Raw genomic sequence first — 17329 nt, 5'->3', positions numbered from 1 at the left:
GGAAATGCAGTACATCCATTACTAAAGCTTTAATTCTAATTGGTTAATCACCCACTGTGTTCTTGAAACCCTAACTTTTGTTGTCCCCCAAATGGAAACATTCCTTAATTTTTGCTTGTTTCTCTTCTCTCTCTTCATAAGGTCTGACTGATCTGAACAGTTTCTCCTGAATTTACTGCCTTAGTTTTATTTTTTCTAGTTAACCGTATGTCTTTCTCTCCTCCTGTACATTATGTAAATTCCTGCAGGAGTGCTGACAACACTGACTCCATCTTTGGCCCTCCATCTTGTTCATGCTTGCGCAATGACCTCCCTGGAGGCTAGGCGTTCCAGGCCCCATGGAGGTTAATGTATGCCCTGATCTTCCCTAAAGTGGTGGACAGGAGGCGCCACATTAGATAACTCGTAAAGATTTTGGGGCACACAGATGGTGCCACTTTAGATAGCACCGCCTTTTGACCTCACCACAATGCCCCTTGTTCTAGAAGAGCTGTGGGTTAAGATCCAGATTAGGGGGGAAATAGCTGCATGATGTTTGGATTGTCTGTTCTCCTGATTTCCTTGTCAGTAAGTTACCCTGGAAAAAACTCTGTATAAACAGCAGGGAGTGGTTTGCATTGTTTTTTCCATCTCAAAGTGCTTTTTCAGTTTAAATACTTAACTGACTCTCTTCCACCTCATAACAATTTCCCTTCCTAATTTCCCCTCCTTTGATCAATGCTGTCCTTTCAACAAATGGAATTCACCTTAATAGATTAAAGGAGGAAAACCATACGATCATCTCCCTTGATGCAGGGAAAACATGCAATAAAATTCAGTGCCTCCTAAAAAATGAGAAAACTTCCTTTTTAAAACAACAAAAAAAGCATCTATAGCAACATCTCTATCAAAACTCATACTCGGGGGGGGGGGGGGGCGCCTGGGTGGCGCAGTCGGTTAAGCGTCCGACTTCAGCCAGGTCACGATCTCGCAGTCCATTAGTTCGAGCCCCGCGTCAGGCTCTGGGCTGATGGCTCAGAGCCTGGAGCCTGTTTCCGATTCCGTGTCTCCCTCTCTCTCTGCCCCTCCCCCGTTCATGCTCTGTCTCTCTCTGTCCCCCAAAAAATAAGTAAACGTTGAAAAAAAAATTAAAAAAAAAACAACTCATACTCAGAAATACCATTATGCTTCTAAACTTTAGAAGCATTTCCTTTAACATTGGTAACTAAGCAGGCCAATAAGATGGGGTACTTCTATCACCATTAATGCTCAATATGATAATGGAGGTGCTGACCAATACAGTAAGACCAGAAAATGAAGGCAGATGTATAAGGATTGGAAAGGAAGAGATTTAACTGCAGATTATCTCACTATTTGCATAAAAAATAAGAATAGCTAACATTTACTGAGCACTTAATATATGCAGGTTCTGTTCAGTAAGCATTACATGTATAATGCCATTTAATCCTACTCTTTAAAAAACCCTAGGAGGTGGTCACAGTTATTGTCCCCATCTTACAGCTGGTGACACTAGGGCAGAGAAGGTAAGAAATTGACTTAAGACAACTAAGCAGTCTAATCCTAGGGCCTTAAGTTTTAACCACATTCTATATTATAACTTTACTGTCATTGATGCAACTTGCTTCAGCAAAGAGAGGAGTGAGAAGATCTGATGTAAGGAAATTAACGTGTCTTTAGAGCTGGAGGAGAAGGCATAAGAATGGTTCTCAACTTTGCATATTAGAATCACTTGGGAAGCTTTCTGAAAAACCCAAATGCCCACACTGCCCCAGACCGATTACATCGCAATCCTGGAAGAAGGGTGGAAAGGCCTCAGTTTCTAAAGAACAACACAATTAAAAGTGCTCTTAAGAGCACTCAAGAATTCACTCAAATTGTGATAGAAGTTTCCTTTCTTGCAACCTGGGTGAAGTTGCAAACTTCAGTCAGATGAATTACAGAAGAGTGTAATTTGAACCCAGGAGAAGGGTATAGACAAGAAGTCCCCTGTAGTTACAGTGACTATAAGAAGGGGTCACTGCATCCACAGGTGGCTCAGGTAGAATCACCTTGGAAGCCTGCAGAGCTCAGGTCCCGCTTCCCAGTGTTGAATCTCTTGCTGATAATGACCTCACTGTGTTAATAAATTGTCAACCCAATAGCCTCTGCTTGTTTAAGATGTCAACGTTAGCCTTCCTGAGAAGGTAACTATATCAGAGCCATGAACTGTTGAGCTGGTCACCTCAAGGTGGCCTCCCCTAGATGGTAACTCTATCATGGCTGTGAATTGTTGACCCAGTAATGTGATCTCCCTGGAGATGCTAGAACTTCTTTCTTAGTGATTAAGTAGCTTTCAAACCTGAAAAGGCTTAAAGTTAAATATAGTGATGATAGAGGCACCTGGGTGGTTCAGTTGGTTAAGTGCCTGACTGTTGATTTCGGCTCAGGTCATGATCTCACTGTTTTGTGAGTTCAAGCCCTGCGTTGGCTCCCCAGTGACAGTATGGAGCCTGCTTGGAATTCTCCATCTCCCTTTCTGCCCTTCCCCTGCTCACATACCTGTATGCACTCTCTCTCTCTCTCAAAATAAACATTAAAAAAATAATAAAAATACAGAGATGATAAATCAAATCTATCATATTCATACTTTTGTGTTTAAAATATATGTCTGTGTTATAATTTTGAATAATAATAATATAATTCGTCATATTGACGAATCTGGTAGATTAGTCTGTGAGGTGTAAGAAAATGTAATTAAGTTTGGAAATAGTATTGGAATACCTCACAATTAGATCTACTAGATTTGTGTTACATGTACATATATAAAACAATTTTTGTCAACTACTTGGGAAAGATTTGCTCATTAGGAATGGTAACTAAATGAAAATAGAATATATGAGATCTATAAATTTAGTTTAAAATGCTTAATTGGGGGCACCTGGCTAGCTCAGCTGGTAGAGCATGTGACTCTTGATCTCGGGGTTGTGGATTTGAGCCCCAAATTGGGTGTAGAGAATATTTAAAAATAAAATCTGTAAAAAAAAAAACGTTAAAGGAATTACATTTTATAAGTTTTAAAAATGGGATTAATTTTTTAAGAGTTTAGATTTTTCTGCCTGTTACTTGAACAATTTTAAAAGATCCCCCCTTAAACCTAATTAATATTTGTATATAAGTATACAAAACTTACAAATAGAATAGTATAGCTGTAAACTAAACATTTAAAGCTTAAATAAGACCAAAGTTTTGAATTTGTAAATGAATAAAGTTAATATTAACATAAAACCAAAGATGCTATAAACAGTCTTTTCTGTTCACAAAAATCTGTCCTCAGACATGAAAAAAACCCCACATTGATGCTATTATTATCTGGACTTAACCAGTGAAGAAGCTGAAGCTCAGAAAGGTTAAGACAGCAATCAACTCTATGCATGTCTGCTCTAAAGCCTGGGCTTCTTTTTTTTTTTTTTTTTAATTTTTTTAATTTTTTAAATGTCTATTTTTGAGAGAGAGAGAGCAAGTCGGGGAGGGGTAGAGAGAGACACACACACACACACACAGAATCCAAAGCAGGCTCCAGGCTCCGAGCTGTTAGCACAGAGCCCGATGCAGGGCTCGAACTCACAGACCATGAGATCATTACCTGAGCCTAAGTTGGACGCTTAACCGAGTGAGCCCCCCAGGCGCCCCTAAAGCCTGTGCTTCTTAACCAGTTTACATGTGGCTTCCATGACTGACCAACCCCCTAAAAAGTCAGGTGACTTTGGATCAATTAAATAAAATCTTTTGAAGTGACTTAATGTTTGCTTACATGCATTATAGATTGACTTTATAGCAAAGCAGGCAATTTTAGCTCAAGGAAAGAGAATTTATTGGCTTATATAACTGAAAAGTCCAGCTTCTGACAGGGTTGCTAGAGACTCCAATCCTGCTTCTTTCTGCCCATCTATCTATATTAGCTCCATTTAGAGACAGGCTTTCTTTCCCCTTTTGGTGCAAGATGACTGGACCTTTCCTCTGGGCTCAAGTACAGCTAAAAAACATGTGACTGCCTCTCCCAAATATTCCCCTCAAGGAGTCATTGCATCTCATTAACTCTGGGTAGCTTATGGGTCTATTCACGAACCAATCACTGTGTCTGGGAAATGTGATGCTTTAATTGGCCATGCCTGTGATTGACCCCAGAATTTGAGGTAGAGTCAACTCCATCACAAACACACAGGTTTGAAGTAGGGATTATGCAGTGTGTGTGGGACAATATCAGATGGACCAACATATGCAATGTGGACATCCCAGAAGGGGGAGAGAAAAAGAAAGGGACAGAGAGAATATCTGAAGAAACAATGCTGAAAACTTCCCAAATCTGATGAAAGATATGAATATAAACACCTAAGAAGCTCCATGAACTCCAAGTAAGATGAACTCAAAGAGACTCACATTGAGACACATTATGATCAAACTTTGAAAAGAAAGACAAAGAGAGAATCATAAAAGCAGCAAGAGAGAAACAAATCATCAAACACAAGGGATCCTCAATAAGATCATAAGCAAATTTCTCATCAGAAACTTTGGAGGCCGGAAGGCAGCGAACCAACATATTCAGTGTTCAAAGAACAAAAACTGCCAGCTAGAATCTGTATGTGACAAAAATGTCTTCAAAAGGGAAGGAGAAATTAAGGCATTCTCTGATAAACAAAAGCTGAAGGAATTTGTGGCCACTCGATCTGATCTGCAAGAAATGCTCAAGGGAGTCTGGAGAGGTGAAATTAAAGGACACTAGACAGTGACTTGAAGCTGTATACAGAAATAGAAATCTCAATAGAAGTAAATACATGGTAACTACAAAAGCTAGTATTATTGTAACAGTGGTTTGTGACTTTTCTGCACTTGGTGTTTTCTACGTGAGTAAAGGGAATAATATTTTAAAGAAAAAAAACCCCTAATTATTGGTTTAAAATGTGTTATGTGTTATCGTAACTTTGGTTTATAACTCCAAATTTTGTTTTTGACATAATTTAAGAGACTAATTAATTAAATTTTTTCTAATGTTTATTTCTGAGAGAGAGAGAGAGACAGAGTGTGAGTGGGGGAGGGGCAGAGAGAGGGAGAGGGAGACACAGAATGTGAAGAGGCTCCAGGCTCTGAGCTGTCAGCACAGAGCCTGATGCGGGGCTTGAACTCACCAACTGCGAGATCATGACCTGAGCTGAAGTCAGATGCTTAACTGACTGAGCCACCCAGGTGCCCCAGGAAACTAATGAATTTAAAAGAATTATTAGTTTATGTTTTGAGGCACACAATGTATAAAGATGTAGTTTTGCAGCATCAACAACCAAAAGGGTGGGGACAGAACTGAAAAGGAATAGGTTTTGTTTTGTTTTGTTTTGTTTTTTAAGAATGTGTATTTATTTACTTTGAGAGACAGAGAGCTTGAGCAGGGGAGGGGCAGAGAGGGAGGGAGAGAGACATTCCCAAGCAGGCTCTGCACTGTCAGCACAGAGCCTGATATGGGGCTCAAACTCACAAAGCATGAGGTCATGACCTGAGCCAAAATCAAAAGTTGGACACTTACCCAACTGAGCCACCCAGGCTCCCCAAGGAACAGATTTTTTGTATCTTATTGAAGTTAAACTCTTATAAATTCAAATTAGAGTGGTATAACTTTAGGATGTTAAGTGCAATCCCCATGTAATCACAAAGAAAACAGCCACAGAAAAATCGCAAACAAAAGGAAAAGAGAAAGGAATTTAAACATTTTACTACAAAATAAAAACAAAAACAAAACAAAAAACTGAACACAAAAGAAGACAGTAATGCAGAAAACATAAGACAAAAAAAGCTATGGGGTATATAGAAAATAAATAGCAAAATGACACAAGTAAATCCGTCTTTATTAGTAATTACATGTAAATGGGTTAAATTCTCCAATCAAAAGACAGACTGGCAGGATGGATCCAACTAGATGCTGTCTACCAAGGACTCACTTTATTTATTTATTTTTTTGGGGGGGCATTTATTGGGGCACCTGGGTGGCTCAGTTGGTTAAGCAACGGGGTCTTGATTTCGGTTCAGGTCATGATCTCACAGTTTGTGAGATTGAGCCCCGGGGCAGGGTCTGTGCTGACAGCACAGAGCCTGTTTGGGATTCTCCCTCTCTCTCTCTCTCTGTCCCACCCCCGCTCACTTCCAGGAGCTCTTTCTCTCTGTCTCTCAAAATAAACAAATAAACATTTTATTAAGTTTATTTATTTTGAGAGAGAGACAGCATGCACATACATGCATGAGTAGGGGAAGGGACAGAGAGAGATAGAGAAAGAGAGAGAGAAAATCCTAAGCAGGCTCTACACTGTCAGCACAGAGTCCGGTGCAGGGCTCAATCTCACGACATATGAGATCATGACCTGATCCGAAATCAAGAGCTGGATGCTTAGCTGACTGAGCCACCCAGGTGCCCCCAAAGACTCACTTTAGATCCAAAGACAGATAGATTGAAAGTGAAAAGATACAAGTATGTAGTCCATACAAATAGTAACCAAAGGGGAGTAAAGATAGCTCTCCTAATATCAGCAAAATAGACTTTAAAACAAAAAAGTTTACAGATTACTAGGGGCATGAGCAGGAGGTTAGCATGTTAGAAAAAGCAGGCCATAGAGTACAGAGCCTTAAATGACAGGTTGGGTATTCTTTCTGCAATGTGCAGTCAACAAGGCTATCCAGGAGTAAGGACTGATAATCCCAGATCTGAGTGAGAAGAACTGAAACAGTGAAGAGTATGGAGGAAGTGAACTTGGTTGAGGAGGTATTTCAGTTTACTCAGAGAACAATAAATGTTTTCCCATAAATGACTTGGCTTGAAATATCCCTTATAGAGCTAGCCTCTGAAGATACATCCCAAAGAATCAGATGTGATTTTTGAAAGTATAAAATGAAAGACTAAAGCCTGCCTAAGCTCCAGCACCTATCTCCCAAAGAATAAAAGAACAATTTTATAGATTTTTGGCCCAGTTGCTTTGGATCTATGTGGTTTTTAAGAAATCCAGCATAAGTTGGCTATATAATAATAGTTATTATAGTAACCATTTAATGAACACTTGCTGTGAGCCAGGTACTGTAAGTCTCTTCTCATCCAATACTCACAATGACCCTGTGATGATATACGTTCAGTTATCCTCCTTTCATACATGAAAAAACTGAGTCCAAGAGCAGCCACAGAATCAATATGCAGCATTACGTAAAGTTCTGTGCTTCCTATTTCAAAATCATGTTCTCAGCCACCACACTTCACATACATAAGCAGTTGTACTTGGCGAACAGCATATGGCACTGCCCCCGGGATTATGGGCTCACAAAAGAACTGCTTGACTTTTCTTTTTTAATGTTTTATTTATTTTGGGGGGGGAGGGGTAGAGAGAGAAGGGGACAAAAGATCTGAAACGGTGAGCCCATGTGGGGCTTGAACTCATGAACGGTGAGATCATGACCTGAGCCGAAGTCGGATGCTCAACTGACTGAGCCACCCAAGAGACCCAAGAACTGCTTGACTTCTTTAGGCCTCAATTTGTTCAGCAATAAATGGAAATAAAAACTGCTCCTTTATTGAGCAGGGTGATAGAAGATAAGGCCAGTTTTCCCTCTTGATTGGATTTTAGAGGAAGCAGATGGAAATAGGAGGCCAGTTAAGAGGGTGTAGTTACAATGGCACCCAACTGCAGTCACCTCATTTAGACAATGGGCATAATAATAGTAATATCTACCCCCTAGGGGGTTATAAAGATCCAATGTATTAATAGAGGTCACAGATTTAGAACAGTGCTTGAGAAATAGTACTCATTATCTAGACGCCAGCTGCTATTGGTATTAAAGATAGAAACTAGGCCACCAGGGATCCTTGTGGCTGTAAATATATGTAACCTCCAAGCAGACAGAGAAGCCCACACTCACTTTGGCTGCCTCTCAGTTGGCATTTAGCTTGGAGGATTAGCCAGCTATAATCTTGGCTAATAGAAAGAGGAACACAAAGACATGACATGGATGGAGACAGAAAGTGTTGAAAAACTAGTTCCTATTTTTTATTTCTCTGGTCAAGCACTACATGAGGAACATACCACTGGGTCTTGTCTAATCCTCACAGATCTCCAAGGTCAGTATTCTTACCTGTGTCCTTTGTCTTACTTCCAACTCCCACCTCTGTAAAAAGACAATAAAAAGTGATGAGGAGTTGTGTCTGGGCAATATGCCCCATGAGCCTGTACTCCTGGCCCCTATCTTCATGCTTCTTGAGGATCTGCCACTAAGAACCAGATGTCAAGGCCAGGTGTCAACAAAGCTATGGTGTGGGGGGACTGGGACACACTGTAGATTACATCACAATCTGCACTAAAGCATGTGGAAATAAATGATAAGCTCAAAATACTTTGATATGCCTTGTTTAAAATTAGAGTTTAAACCCTAGGCTACAAGTATCAATGATACTTCCTGAGAAACTTTGAGGGCAGCCTATTGGCACAAGCACTTTTGAAATACAAAACACTAAAAGACCTTCTATCCTCTGCTTAGAAAGAAAGGGGGGGCGGCGCCTGGGTGGCTCAATTGGTTAAGCATCTGACTCTTGATTTTGGCTTAGATCATGATCTTGTGATTTGTGAGTTCTAGCCCCATGTCAGGCTCTATAAGTCTGCTTGGGATCCTTTCTCTTCTCCTCCCCAACTTGTGCACATGCGCACACTCTGTCTCTCAAAATAAATAAATAAAGCTTAAGAAAGAAAGGAAGGAAGGAAGGAAGGAAGAAAGAGGAAGGGAGGGAGGGAGGAGGGAGGAAGGAAGGAAGGAAGAGGAGAGGTAAGAGAATATTTACCTATAAGTTTTTATAAAGTTTAATTAAATCTATCCTTATTCTTTATACTTATTTCTACCAGAGACAGCAACTGAATTCTGAAGCCTCCTTACTAGGAAAGGCAATGAAATTCTTGTAACGGTCAGAGGTTTGTTTTCATAATTATCTTTCATGGGTTGTTGTAACCCTACAACTCTATTTTTGTTATAGAAAACTACATATGTAGAAATGTGGAGAATTAATTGTATTGGTCCCCTCAGAGTTGTAAAATATGCCACAGGAGTTTGGATTTGCTCACCAACCCTGTGATAACTAACATGCTGACCATAGCCACTGATCATAAATAACAGAAAATATGAAAATTGTGAAGTCTCTTCTCACATTTAAAAACAAAACAAAAAAGTTTTCATATGGTCTAAAGGCCCTGTGTGATATAAACACCCTTTCACATTTCTGACCTCATCTACTTGTTACCCTGGTCCCAGTTGCCCCAGCCTCCTTGCTAGTCCTCCAACACATGAGCATGGTCTCACCTTTGCACCTTAGAGCTTACTGTACCCTTGACTGACAAGGTTTTTTTCCCTCAGACATGTGTATGATTTGCTTCCTCGCTTCACTCCAGTCTGTACTGAAATATTACTCCCTCGGGGAAGACTTCAGGTTATCTCGTCTAAAACTGACCTATCTGCACATGCCCTCACAATCCATCAGCCTCTCTCCCAGATTGCCTTTTACCCCACAACACAAATCACCATCTGATACATTTTTATTGATTGCTCACACTCCTGCCCCCCGCCCCCCGTTCCAGCCCCAGAATGTAAGCTCCTTGAAAGACTATCTTTCTTATTCCCAGCACTGGAATAATGCCGGACACCCAGTAGTTGGCCAGTAAATGAATGAAGCAAAATGAAAGAAAAAATCTGAGTCCCAAGACAGGCAACAGCTTGCACTGGGAATCCATCACCAGGTGGTTTACGAGATGCTGACCATCAGAGCCAGAGATGACCTTGAGAATGGAAGCGACCCCTGGGAAATCACAGAAATCTCAGGGGTAAGTACCAGACTTTCTGAATAGAGTGGAAGGGAGAATATGGACTAATTCTAACTGATGCCAGCTTTATACATATCTTATTTCATGTTAATATCACTACAGGCGAGGAAACTGAAGATCAGAAAAGGGAAGTGATTTCTCCAGGGTTATTCCACCATGTTCTTTCCAAGACACCACACAGCTTAAGAAAAAGCTTGGCAAAGAGTGTATGCTCAGTTAAGTAACAGTTGAAGGAATGAATGGATGCTTTGTAGAGAAAGTGACAGTTAAACGGCCTTATAGAGAGAGCAAAGGCAGACCAGGAGAAAGAAGGAGATTGAACAAAAAGTTTTGGGTTAGTTAGGTGAGGAGCTGTCCAGGGAACACTGAGCACATCATTGTGGCTGGATCCTAGAGTGCTGAAGGAGTGTGTTGGGAGATAAGGGCTCCAAAGACCAGAATGTGAAAGATCTTCACTACTAAGTTAAGGAATTTGGGCTTTATCATGAGATAGTGGGGAGCATTAAACCCTAGGATAATGTAGTCAGACACTGCTTTAGGAAGGTCATTCTGGGATGCCAGTGACAGGGTAACCAAACAGATTTGTTGTAATAGTCCCAGTGAAGGATTATCTCCAAAGCAATCTATTCTCTCTGAACCCCTGAGAGGTTGAGGTTAAAACCTGCCCCAAGTGTTCACACAACAGCCACTAGTTGGCAGCAGTGTCCCAAGGAGCAGCTTCTCCCGGGGCTGTGATGGGATAAACCACCCGGTGGACAACTGGAGTAGGTGGGAAGGCCATCTGCGTGGAGGGAACCCAAAGCCCCTGAGGCAAGGAGTATGTAAAGGTCAAAGGACAGAGTAATCAATGCCTAGAGGATGGTTCAGGTGAGGTGGTGGGGAGGAGGCAGTGGTGAAAGATGAGGCTGCCTGTGAGTGCTAGAAACTGATCCTGAATGGTCTTGAATTTCTGGACTAAGGAAGCTGGGCATTATCCAAAGGGAATTGAGGACCCAGGGAAGGTTTTAAGTAGGAGAGAGACATGACCAGATGTGCATTTTATAAAGATTTGCAAGGGTGCCTAGCTGGCTCAGTCAGTAGAGCGTGAAACTCTTGATCTTGGGGTTGTGAGTTAGTTCAAGCCCAACATTGGGTGTAGAGACTACTTAAAAATAAAATCAGAAAAGAGAAAGAAAGAAAGAAAGAAAGAAAGAAAGAAAGAAAGAAAGAAAGAAAGAAAGAAAAAGAAAGATAGATAGATTTGAGAATAAGGGAAGGCAGAAAGCAGAGAGAACAGTGAGGAAGTGCTGCAGTGATCCCTGGAGAGAGATGAGTGGCCTGCAGCCTGCAATAAACAGAATGGGTCAGATCTGTAGGTGACTTAGGAAATCAAAATCATAGGATGAGAAAGGGGGCACTAAACATACTGTTTTGACAGGAGAGAATGAACATTCTTTCCCCCTTATACATACGGTGAATTGTTGGATTTTCTGCCTAAAACTGCCCTGGAAAAAAAATCAGATTGTGGAATGTCACTGAATCTAAATTCTAGTTCATTTGGTCGCCTGACCAAATTGTGTGGTGAGATCTGAGGCCAAAGGAATGGCTCAGCAGTTGCCTCCCCAGTCTGGTGTTGGGACAGCCAACTCCCATGTAGCTGATGGAGGAAATACAGGATGCTGCGGGGTCCAGCGGGGTAACCTGATCCAGGTGTCCAGGGAGAGGAGGCTTTTGAGCAGAGGATATCCGACGAAGGAGCTCACAAACTGTCAGCGAACTTAGCTAAGCCCTGGAAAAGAAGGTGGCCGGGAGCACTCTCGTTACCTATTTACTCCTTTTCGTCAGAATGTGTAGCCATCCCCTTATGGGCGATAGGAATCCCAGGTGGCCTAGGTTCTCCAGGTGCCGGCGCTAAGGTTCAGCGCAAAGGCACCTCCCAGAAGGCAGACCTACAAGACGCTACAGGATCGCCGCCGGAGAAGCCAGGCTGTGATTGGTGGTGGCCTGGGGCCCGCCTTCCTGCCAGCCAACAGTGCGGCCTGATTGGCGGAGGTACCGCGTAGCCCCACCCCTCCCGCGAGGCGACCAAGGGAGCGACCGCCAGGGCAGGTCCTGGAGCACCGCTGGTGGGGTCTGGGGAGGACGGCCTGTCGCCCGGGCCGTGGTGGACGCCAGGAGAAAAGGCGTCGAGGGAACGGAAGCTGTGCCTCCCACAGCATTGTGGGCCACGGCTGGGGCGGGACTGGGCTCCGGGCGCCTGCGCGCACTGCGCACTTTGGGAAATGGCCGGCACCAGGCACATAGGGGCAACCTAGTGCGGGCAGGGAACCGGGGAGGGGGTTCTCGGGCCTTTTCACACCCGGGTCTGGAGCCCTGGGCCGGGGCGGGGCTGGGGTGCTGTGGGCTGTGCCCCGCTTCGGAGCCCGGGGCTCGTGGGCGCCAAGGAGCGGCGCGGTTTCTGCACGCCATGGTCTTTGCATCCTCGAGCTCCGGCCCTGGGTACGCCCCTTCCGCCCCAACCCAGCCCTGGTCTGTTAACTTGCATCCAGCGCAGCAGCCGCCGAGTGCCGCCATGAGCTTTTAAGAGCCTGGATGGAACTCACTCCTGGCATTCTGGACCCCTAACTCTCCTCTTTACACTACCCCTTCGGGCGCCTCCTCGAAGTTTACAAAGATATCTTGCTTTCAGCGTTAGATTTTTGGAGACACACAAGGCTTTCTCCATCCCACGCAACGCCTCACGTGGCCTCCACCCTTCGCGCTTTAAGCCCTCAGGCTCAGGCCGGGCATTACTCTGAATCGCACCCCTCATTTGTGAGATGGGGATGGATAGATAACGCCTCAGATTCTTTGTAACTAATAACATACATAGACACTTCCATTTACTAAGTTCCATTTCCCTCCTCACTCCCTCCTTACAATCACTCTTGGTGCCAAGGAAATTTTATAGTTTTGCCTGACTGCAGTTATAAAGGCTTCTACAGGCAGATTCCCCCGATTTTCTCCTCTGAGTCTGTAGGGACAAATACCCTTAGTGCTTTATTTCATCAACTATTTTCCAAGCGCCTGCTGTGTGCCAAACCTGCCTTAAGTGCTGAAGACACAGATGAACCAAATTTGACTTTCTATGACATTGATACAAGGGGAAAATTAGGAGTTATAGATAAAGGGTGCAAGAGTACAGTGCCATAGGAAAGGAACAGAGGAGGCCCTTGAAATTCCTGGGTGGGAAAGGGGGTAAGAAGTCTTTTGAGAGGCCCCAGTAGCATGTAAGCTGGATCAGAGGGGTCATTTCCTAGTTTAAAGGTTAGAGGAAATCAGCTATGGGGTAGGGGTTGTGTAGTGTAATTGTTAAAAGTAGGGGTTCTAGCATGACTTACTTGGAAGTTTCAGGCACATAACCTCTGAGCCTTTCAAAGGCAGATATGGTACCTACCTCACATTCAAGATAATGTGTATCAAGGCCTGAGCATCAAGGTTAGCACATAGCTGTCATTTTTTGAATACCAACTATCATGTGAAGGAAAATAGGAATGTCTTGGATGCCAAGATATTTAGATTTTCTCTGGGGAATAGGGATTAGACAGATTTTTAAGCAATGGAGGGTCTCCCATCCAAGTACTAACCAGGCCCCACTCTGCTTAGCTTCTGGAGATCAGAGGAGCTCAGATGCCTTGAAGGTAGTATGACCCTAGACAAGCAATAGTGGGTGTTCATTCCTTGGAAGGGACTGGGTTTCAAGTCACAAAGTTCAAAGTCACTATAGCCATTATTTCGCTCCCATTCCATCTCATTCTCCCTACCCTTAACGCACAAGCATTTCAAAACCATGTTTCTAAAAACCAGCCATTTATATCTGTTTAGGTAAGTTACAGAGGAAGTAAGGTGGTGTATTTACAAGTTGGTTTGTCCAGATATACTATAACTTAGTGTCTGTATTTAATATTGACAACCAAAAAATATATATAAATATCTTCCATCTATACACAGCAGGGCAGGAGTGTCCATGTCTTCTTGAGCAGTGAGTTCTCAGTCTCCTACGGCCCTCCTCTCATGGTGATCGTCTGGCCCTCAGTGCAAAGGAGACTAGAAGCTGGCAGCCCAGTCTGGCCCTTCCCCTCTCCTCCCTGCACTCCAGTGCTCCCAACTGGTCTCAGGCAAGGCAAGATTACTTTGAGTGGTTGGGCAGGAAGGGATGGGTATGGGCGAACCCTAGTGGAGCCTAACCATTACGGTAGGGAGATCCAGGCCTCAGAAGAGAGCGGCCACAGCTACCTCTTGGGGTAGAAGCCTCATAGTTCGTTGTTTGATTAGTATGTCCTTGGTCATAGGTCCAGCCCTACAGATTAGCGTGGCAAAGAAGGCAAGTGTCTAGGCAGGACTTGGTCCCCACCTTCAGGTACTGAGCCATTCAGAGTGAAGTCTGGGTGTAGGTACAGGAGACTCTGGCTGATAAAAAAATAATAACAAAATCAGTAATAAAAAAAATTATAAAACCTGTTGCTTATCTGAATAGATCTGAGCAACAGTCTTGTTTTTGTTAAAATCCTGGAGCCATTAAAGTCCTATTATTCTTCTGGACATCACTGTTGGCTGAAGAAAGGAGCCCCAGGCCCGGCTCTGCTGAAATCCATCAGTTTGAAAGTCTCATCCAGCTGCCTGTGCTCCGAGAGATCCTTGGGGCTGCTGGGAGCAGGCCGGGCTGGTGGTGTGGGGCACCTCACACTTGGGAATCGGCCCCCAGGGGGTGAAACAGCTCCTCGGGTGTCTTGTCACTTTGACCGGCTCCTCCCTGCCGGAAGCCGGAAGCAATCTCATCGAAGGTCCGGCCTTTCGTCTCGGGAACTTTGAAGTAGGTGAAGATGAAGAACAGAACCAGGAGTACGGTGAAGATGATGAAGACATATGGACCACACAGTTGCTGAAAGACACACACATACACTTGGTTGGAGTACTGATCCTACATCCTGACTGTAGGACCTTGGCTTATAGGACTTGATCTTTGATCTGAAAAAGGGAACAGCTACTCACGGCCCAGGCATGCAGGGATGATTAAATGAGACTGCCTGCACCTGGCATGTGATGGGCTCCAGGGAGCAGGGTCCCACCGTAGAGCAGAATAGAGACAATTCAAAGCTAAGGAAAGAACCCTGGAATTGAGGTCTGTTTTTAGCTGTGTGACCTGGGCTTCTGAGCCTCAATTTCCTCCTCAGCAGGATTCCAATGAGAACAGCTGGGAGAGCACTTTGCAGAGCAGCACAGGGTCCTGCATGCAGGAGAGCAATGGTGAGCAGGGACAGTGCAGGGTTCTCACCTCTACATACTGGAAGCACATGCCCACAATGAAATTGGAGGTCCAGTTGGAGAAGCCAGCAACAGCAATAGCAGCTGGGCGAGGACCCTGGCTGAAGAGTTCAGCCACAATGAACCATGGGATAGGGCCAGGGCCCACTTCAAAGAAGGCCACGAAGCCAAAGATGGCCACGATGCTGAGATAGGACATCCAGGGCAGCTGTTCCTGTTGAGGACAACAGAAGGGTGGAAAGTTAGATTAGGTTGTTATGGATCCTCAGAGGAAACCAAAACTGCAGAGGTAGCCCAGGGCAGGGGTAAGAGTCCTAGGCTGGGAGGCAGTCCTGGGGGCTGATCCTGGATTTGCCACATAGCTTAGGTTCCCTCCACTGGGTCTCCGCTTCCTCATCTGAACAAAATGATCTAAGTCCTGCAGAATGGCTGTGAGCTCAAGCCTACCCTCTGGGAATGGTAATGCGGTGTGCACATGGAAGGTGCTAAGAAGAGGTCCCTGTGGTCCCCTGGCTCTAGATGCAGAGCAGTCCACCTGAAGCAGAATGCTGTGGAAGAGCATTCCTAGGACTAAGTGTTAAAGAGTTTGTAAGGTGCCCAGCTCAGGGCCAGCAGAGTAGGCCCAAAGCATGTGGTCCTATATCCTCATTCTCTTCGAGGAGGCCACAGTAGAAAAGGTATAGGCTTTGGGTCTGATCCCAGATCTGCCACACATCACCTGCTGCGTGCTGGACCTCTCAGCTATCACCAGACTTTCTACGCTCTGGTTAAGTTGTAAAATGAGCATACTGTTGCTTCCTTGCCCAGAGGGTAGACAAAGGAGGGTTCGTGCATGTGAAGTGCCTGGCACAGGGTTACCACAGTGATTAGTCACAGGCTCGGGGCCAGCAGACCTGGGGTCGATTCCTGGCTTTGTCCTTTATCTGCTGAGTTACTAACCTCAGCAGGACTAGAATTCCTCACTTGTGAAATGGGAATACTAACTACACCTGGCAGGGGTGAGAACTGAGAAAAGGCATGTTTCCATATCTTGGTGGTAAGGAGGGGAATACTTTCTAGGGCTGTTCTGAAGATGAACTAAGGTCACAGTTGAAGACTTTGGAAGACTTAGTACTGGGCAGAGCAATTCCTGGGGAAAGGGGCCTTAGGTCCTGGGGCCAGAGGTGCTGTGGTGAGAAAGCACGGAACAGGGAGGAGCCAGTTCAAGACAGGATGTGAGTGGGTAGGAGACAATCTAGGGAGCCAGAAGGCCATACCCAGGCTCATGGGGCTGGGGAGAAGGGGGCAGAACTAGGGAGAAGGCAGCCCCTACCTGGTCTCTGGATGCTTCTGGCCAGACTGGGGCTGACACAGTCACTCGGATCAGAAGCTGTCGTGAGCTTTCCCCCCAACCCCTGCTGTCTCCCAGAGCGGAGCAACTCACCAGCAGTGCCAGTGCGATGGTCATGAGCACAGCACAGCCTGCCATGCCAGCCAGGCCTATGAGGTGCAGGGTCCGCCGGCCGGCTCGTTCCACCACAAACAGCTGTGGGCAGAGACAGAGTCAGTGCCACCCCCTCCTAGTGCCTCTCTGACCACGCCCGCCCCCCATCTAGAGGCTCGTCCCAAGTGTTGAGAAAGCCAAACAGCACTGCCTCCTCCGTGGGGCTCAGCTTAAGGACCACATAGGATCTGAGGGGCAGAGAGTTGACTCCAGGCAGCAGGACAGGGGGTGAGAGCCAGCCCCAGAGAGCCAGACAGCGGAGCATCCTGGCTGTGACTTTGGGCAAGCCGCTGCCCTTCTCTGAGCATCAGTGTCATGGGCTGTTTGATATGAGTAATGAACTTGACAGGTTTGTGAGGATGAGACGACACAGCACTCAGGAAGAACCTGACACACTGCTTGGCTTGCAGTAAATGCTGCCGTTCGGTCACAAGGCCCTGGGGCCACCCTGAGCTGGACCCTGGCAGCTGACCGGCGGTGGGCAATGACGCAGACTCACCGACACAACAGTGAAGGCTGTGTTGACGATGCCGGAGCCAATGGTGGCATATACAGGCTGCTGCACCCCCGCCTTCTCGAAGATACTTGTGGAGTAATAGAAAACCTAAGGGACAGAGAATTTGTTGGGACTTGGCCAGGTGCCGTGGCTCTTTCCCCACCTCCGTCGCTGTGGGTGTGGGACACGGGTGAGTGTAGAATG

The 17329-nt window shown here is 45.0% G+C and overlaps 1 protein-coding gene across 1 annotated transcript in view; it reads right to left on the bottom strand.

The window, feature by feature from the left end:
- Positions 1-13674: 13674 nt before the first annotated feature.
- Positions 13675-17329, bottom strand: part of SLC2A1 (solute carrier family 2 member 1) — a 29438-nt gene continuing 25783 nt past the window's right edge. The window contains exons 7-10 of the mRNA XM_047084635.1: positions 17129-17233; positions 16570-16671; positions 15157-15360; positions 13675-14763 (exon numbers count right to left, since the gene is read on the bottom strand). Coding sequence (XP_046940591.1) covers positions 14563-14763; positions 15157-15360; positions 16570-16671; positions 17129-17233 — 612 coding nt within the window. The 3' untranslated portion in view covers positions 13675-14562. The remainder of the gene's footprint in view (positions 14764-15156; positions 15361-16569; positions 16672-17128; positions 17234-17329) is intronic.

This window comes from Lynx rufus, unplaced genomic scaffold (genome assembly GCF_022079265.1).
Source record: "Lynx rufus isolate CCGP_SWC_20201006 ecotype Redwood Valley unplaced genomic scaffold, mLynRuf1.p SCAF_2, whole genome shotgun sequence".
Taxonomy (NCBI): domain Eukaryota; kingdom Metazoa; phylum Chordata; class Mammalia; order Carnivora; family Felidae; genus Lynx; species Lynx rufus.
Note: the sequence above shows the minus strand (reverse complement) of the source record. Positions and strands in the feature narration are given on the sequence as shown.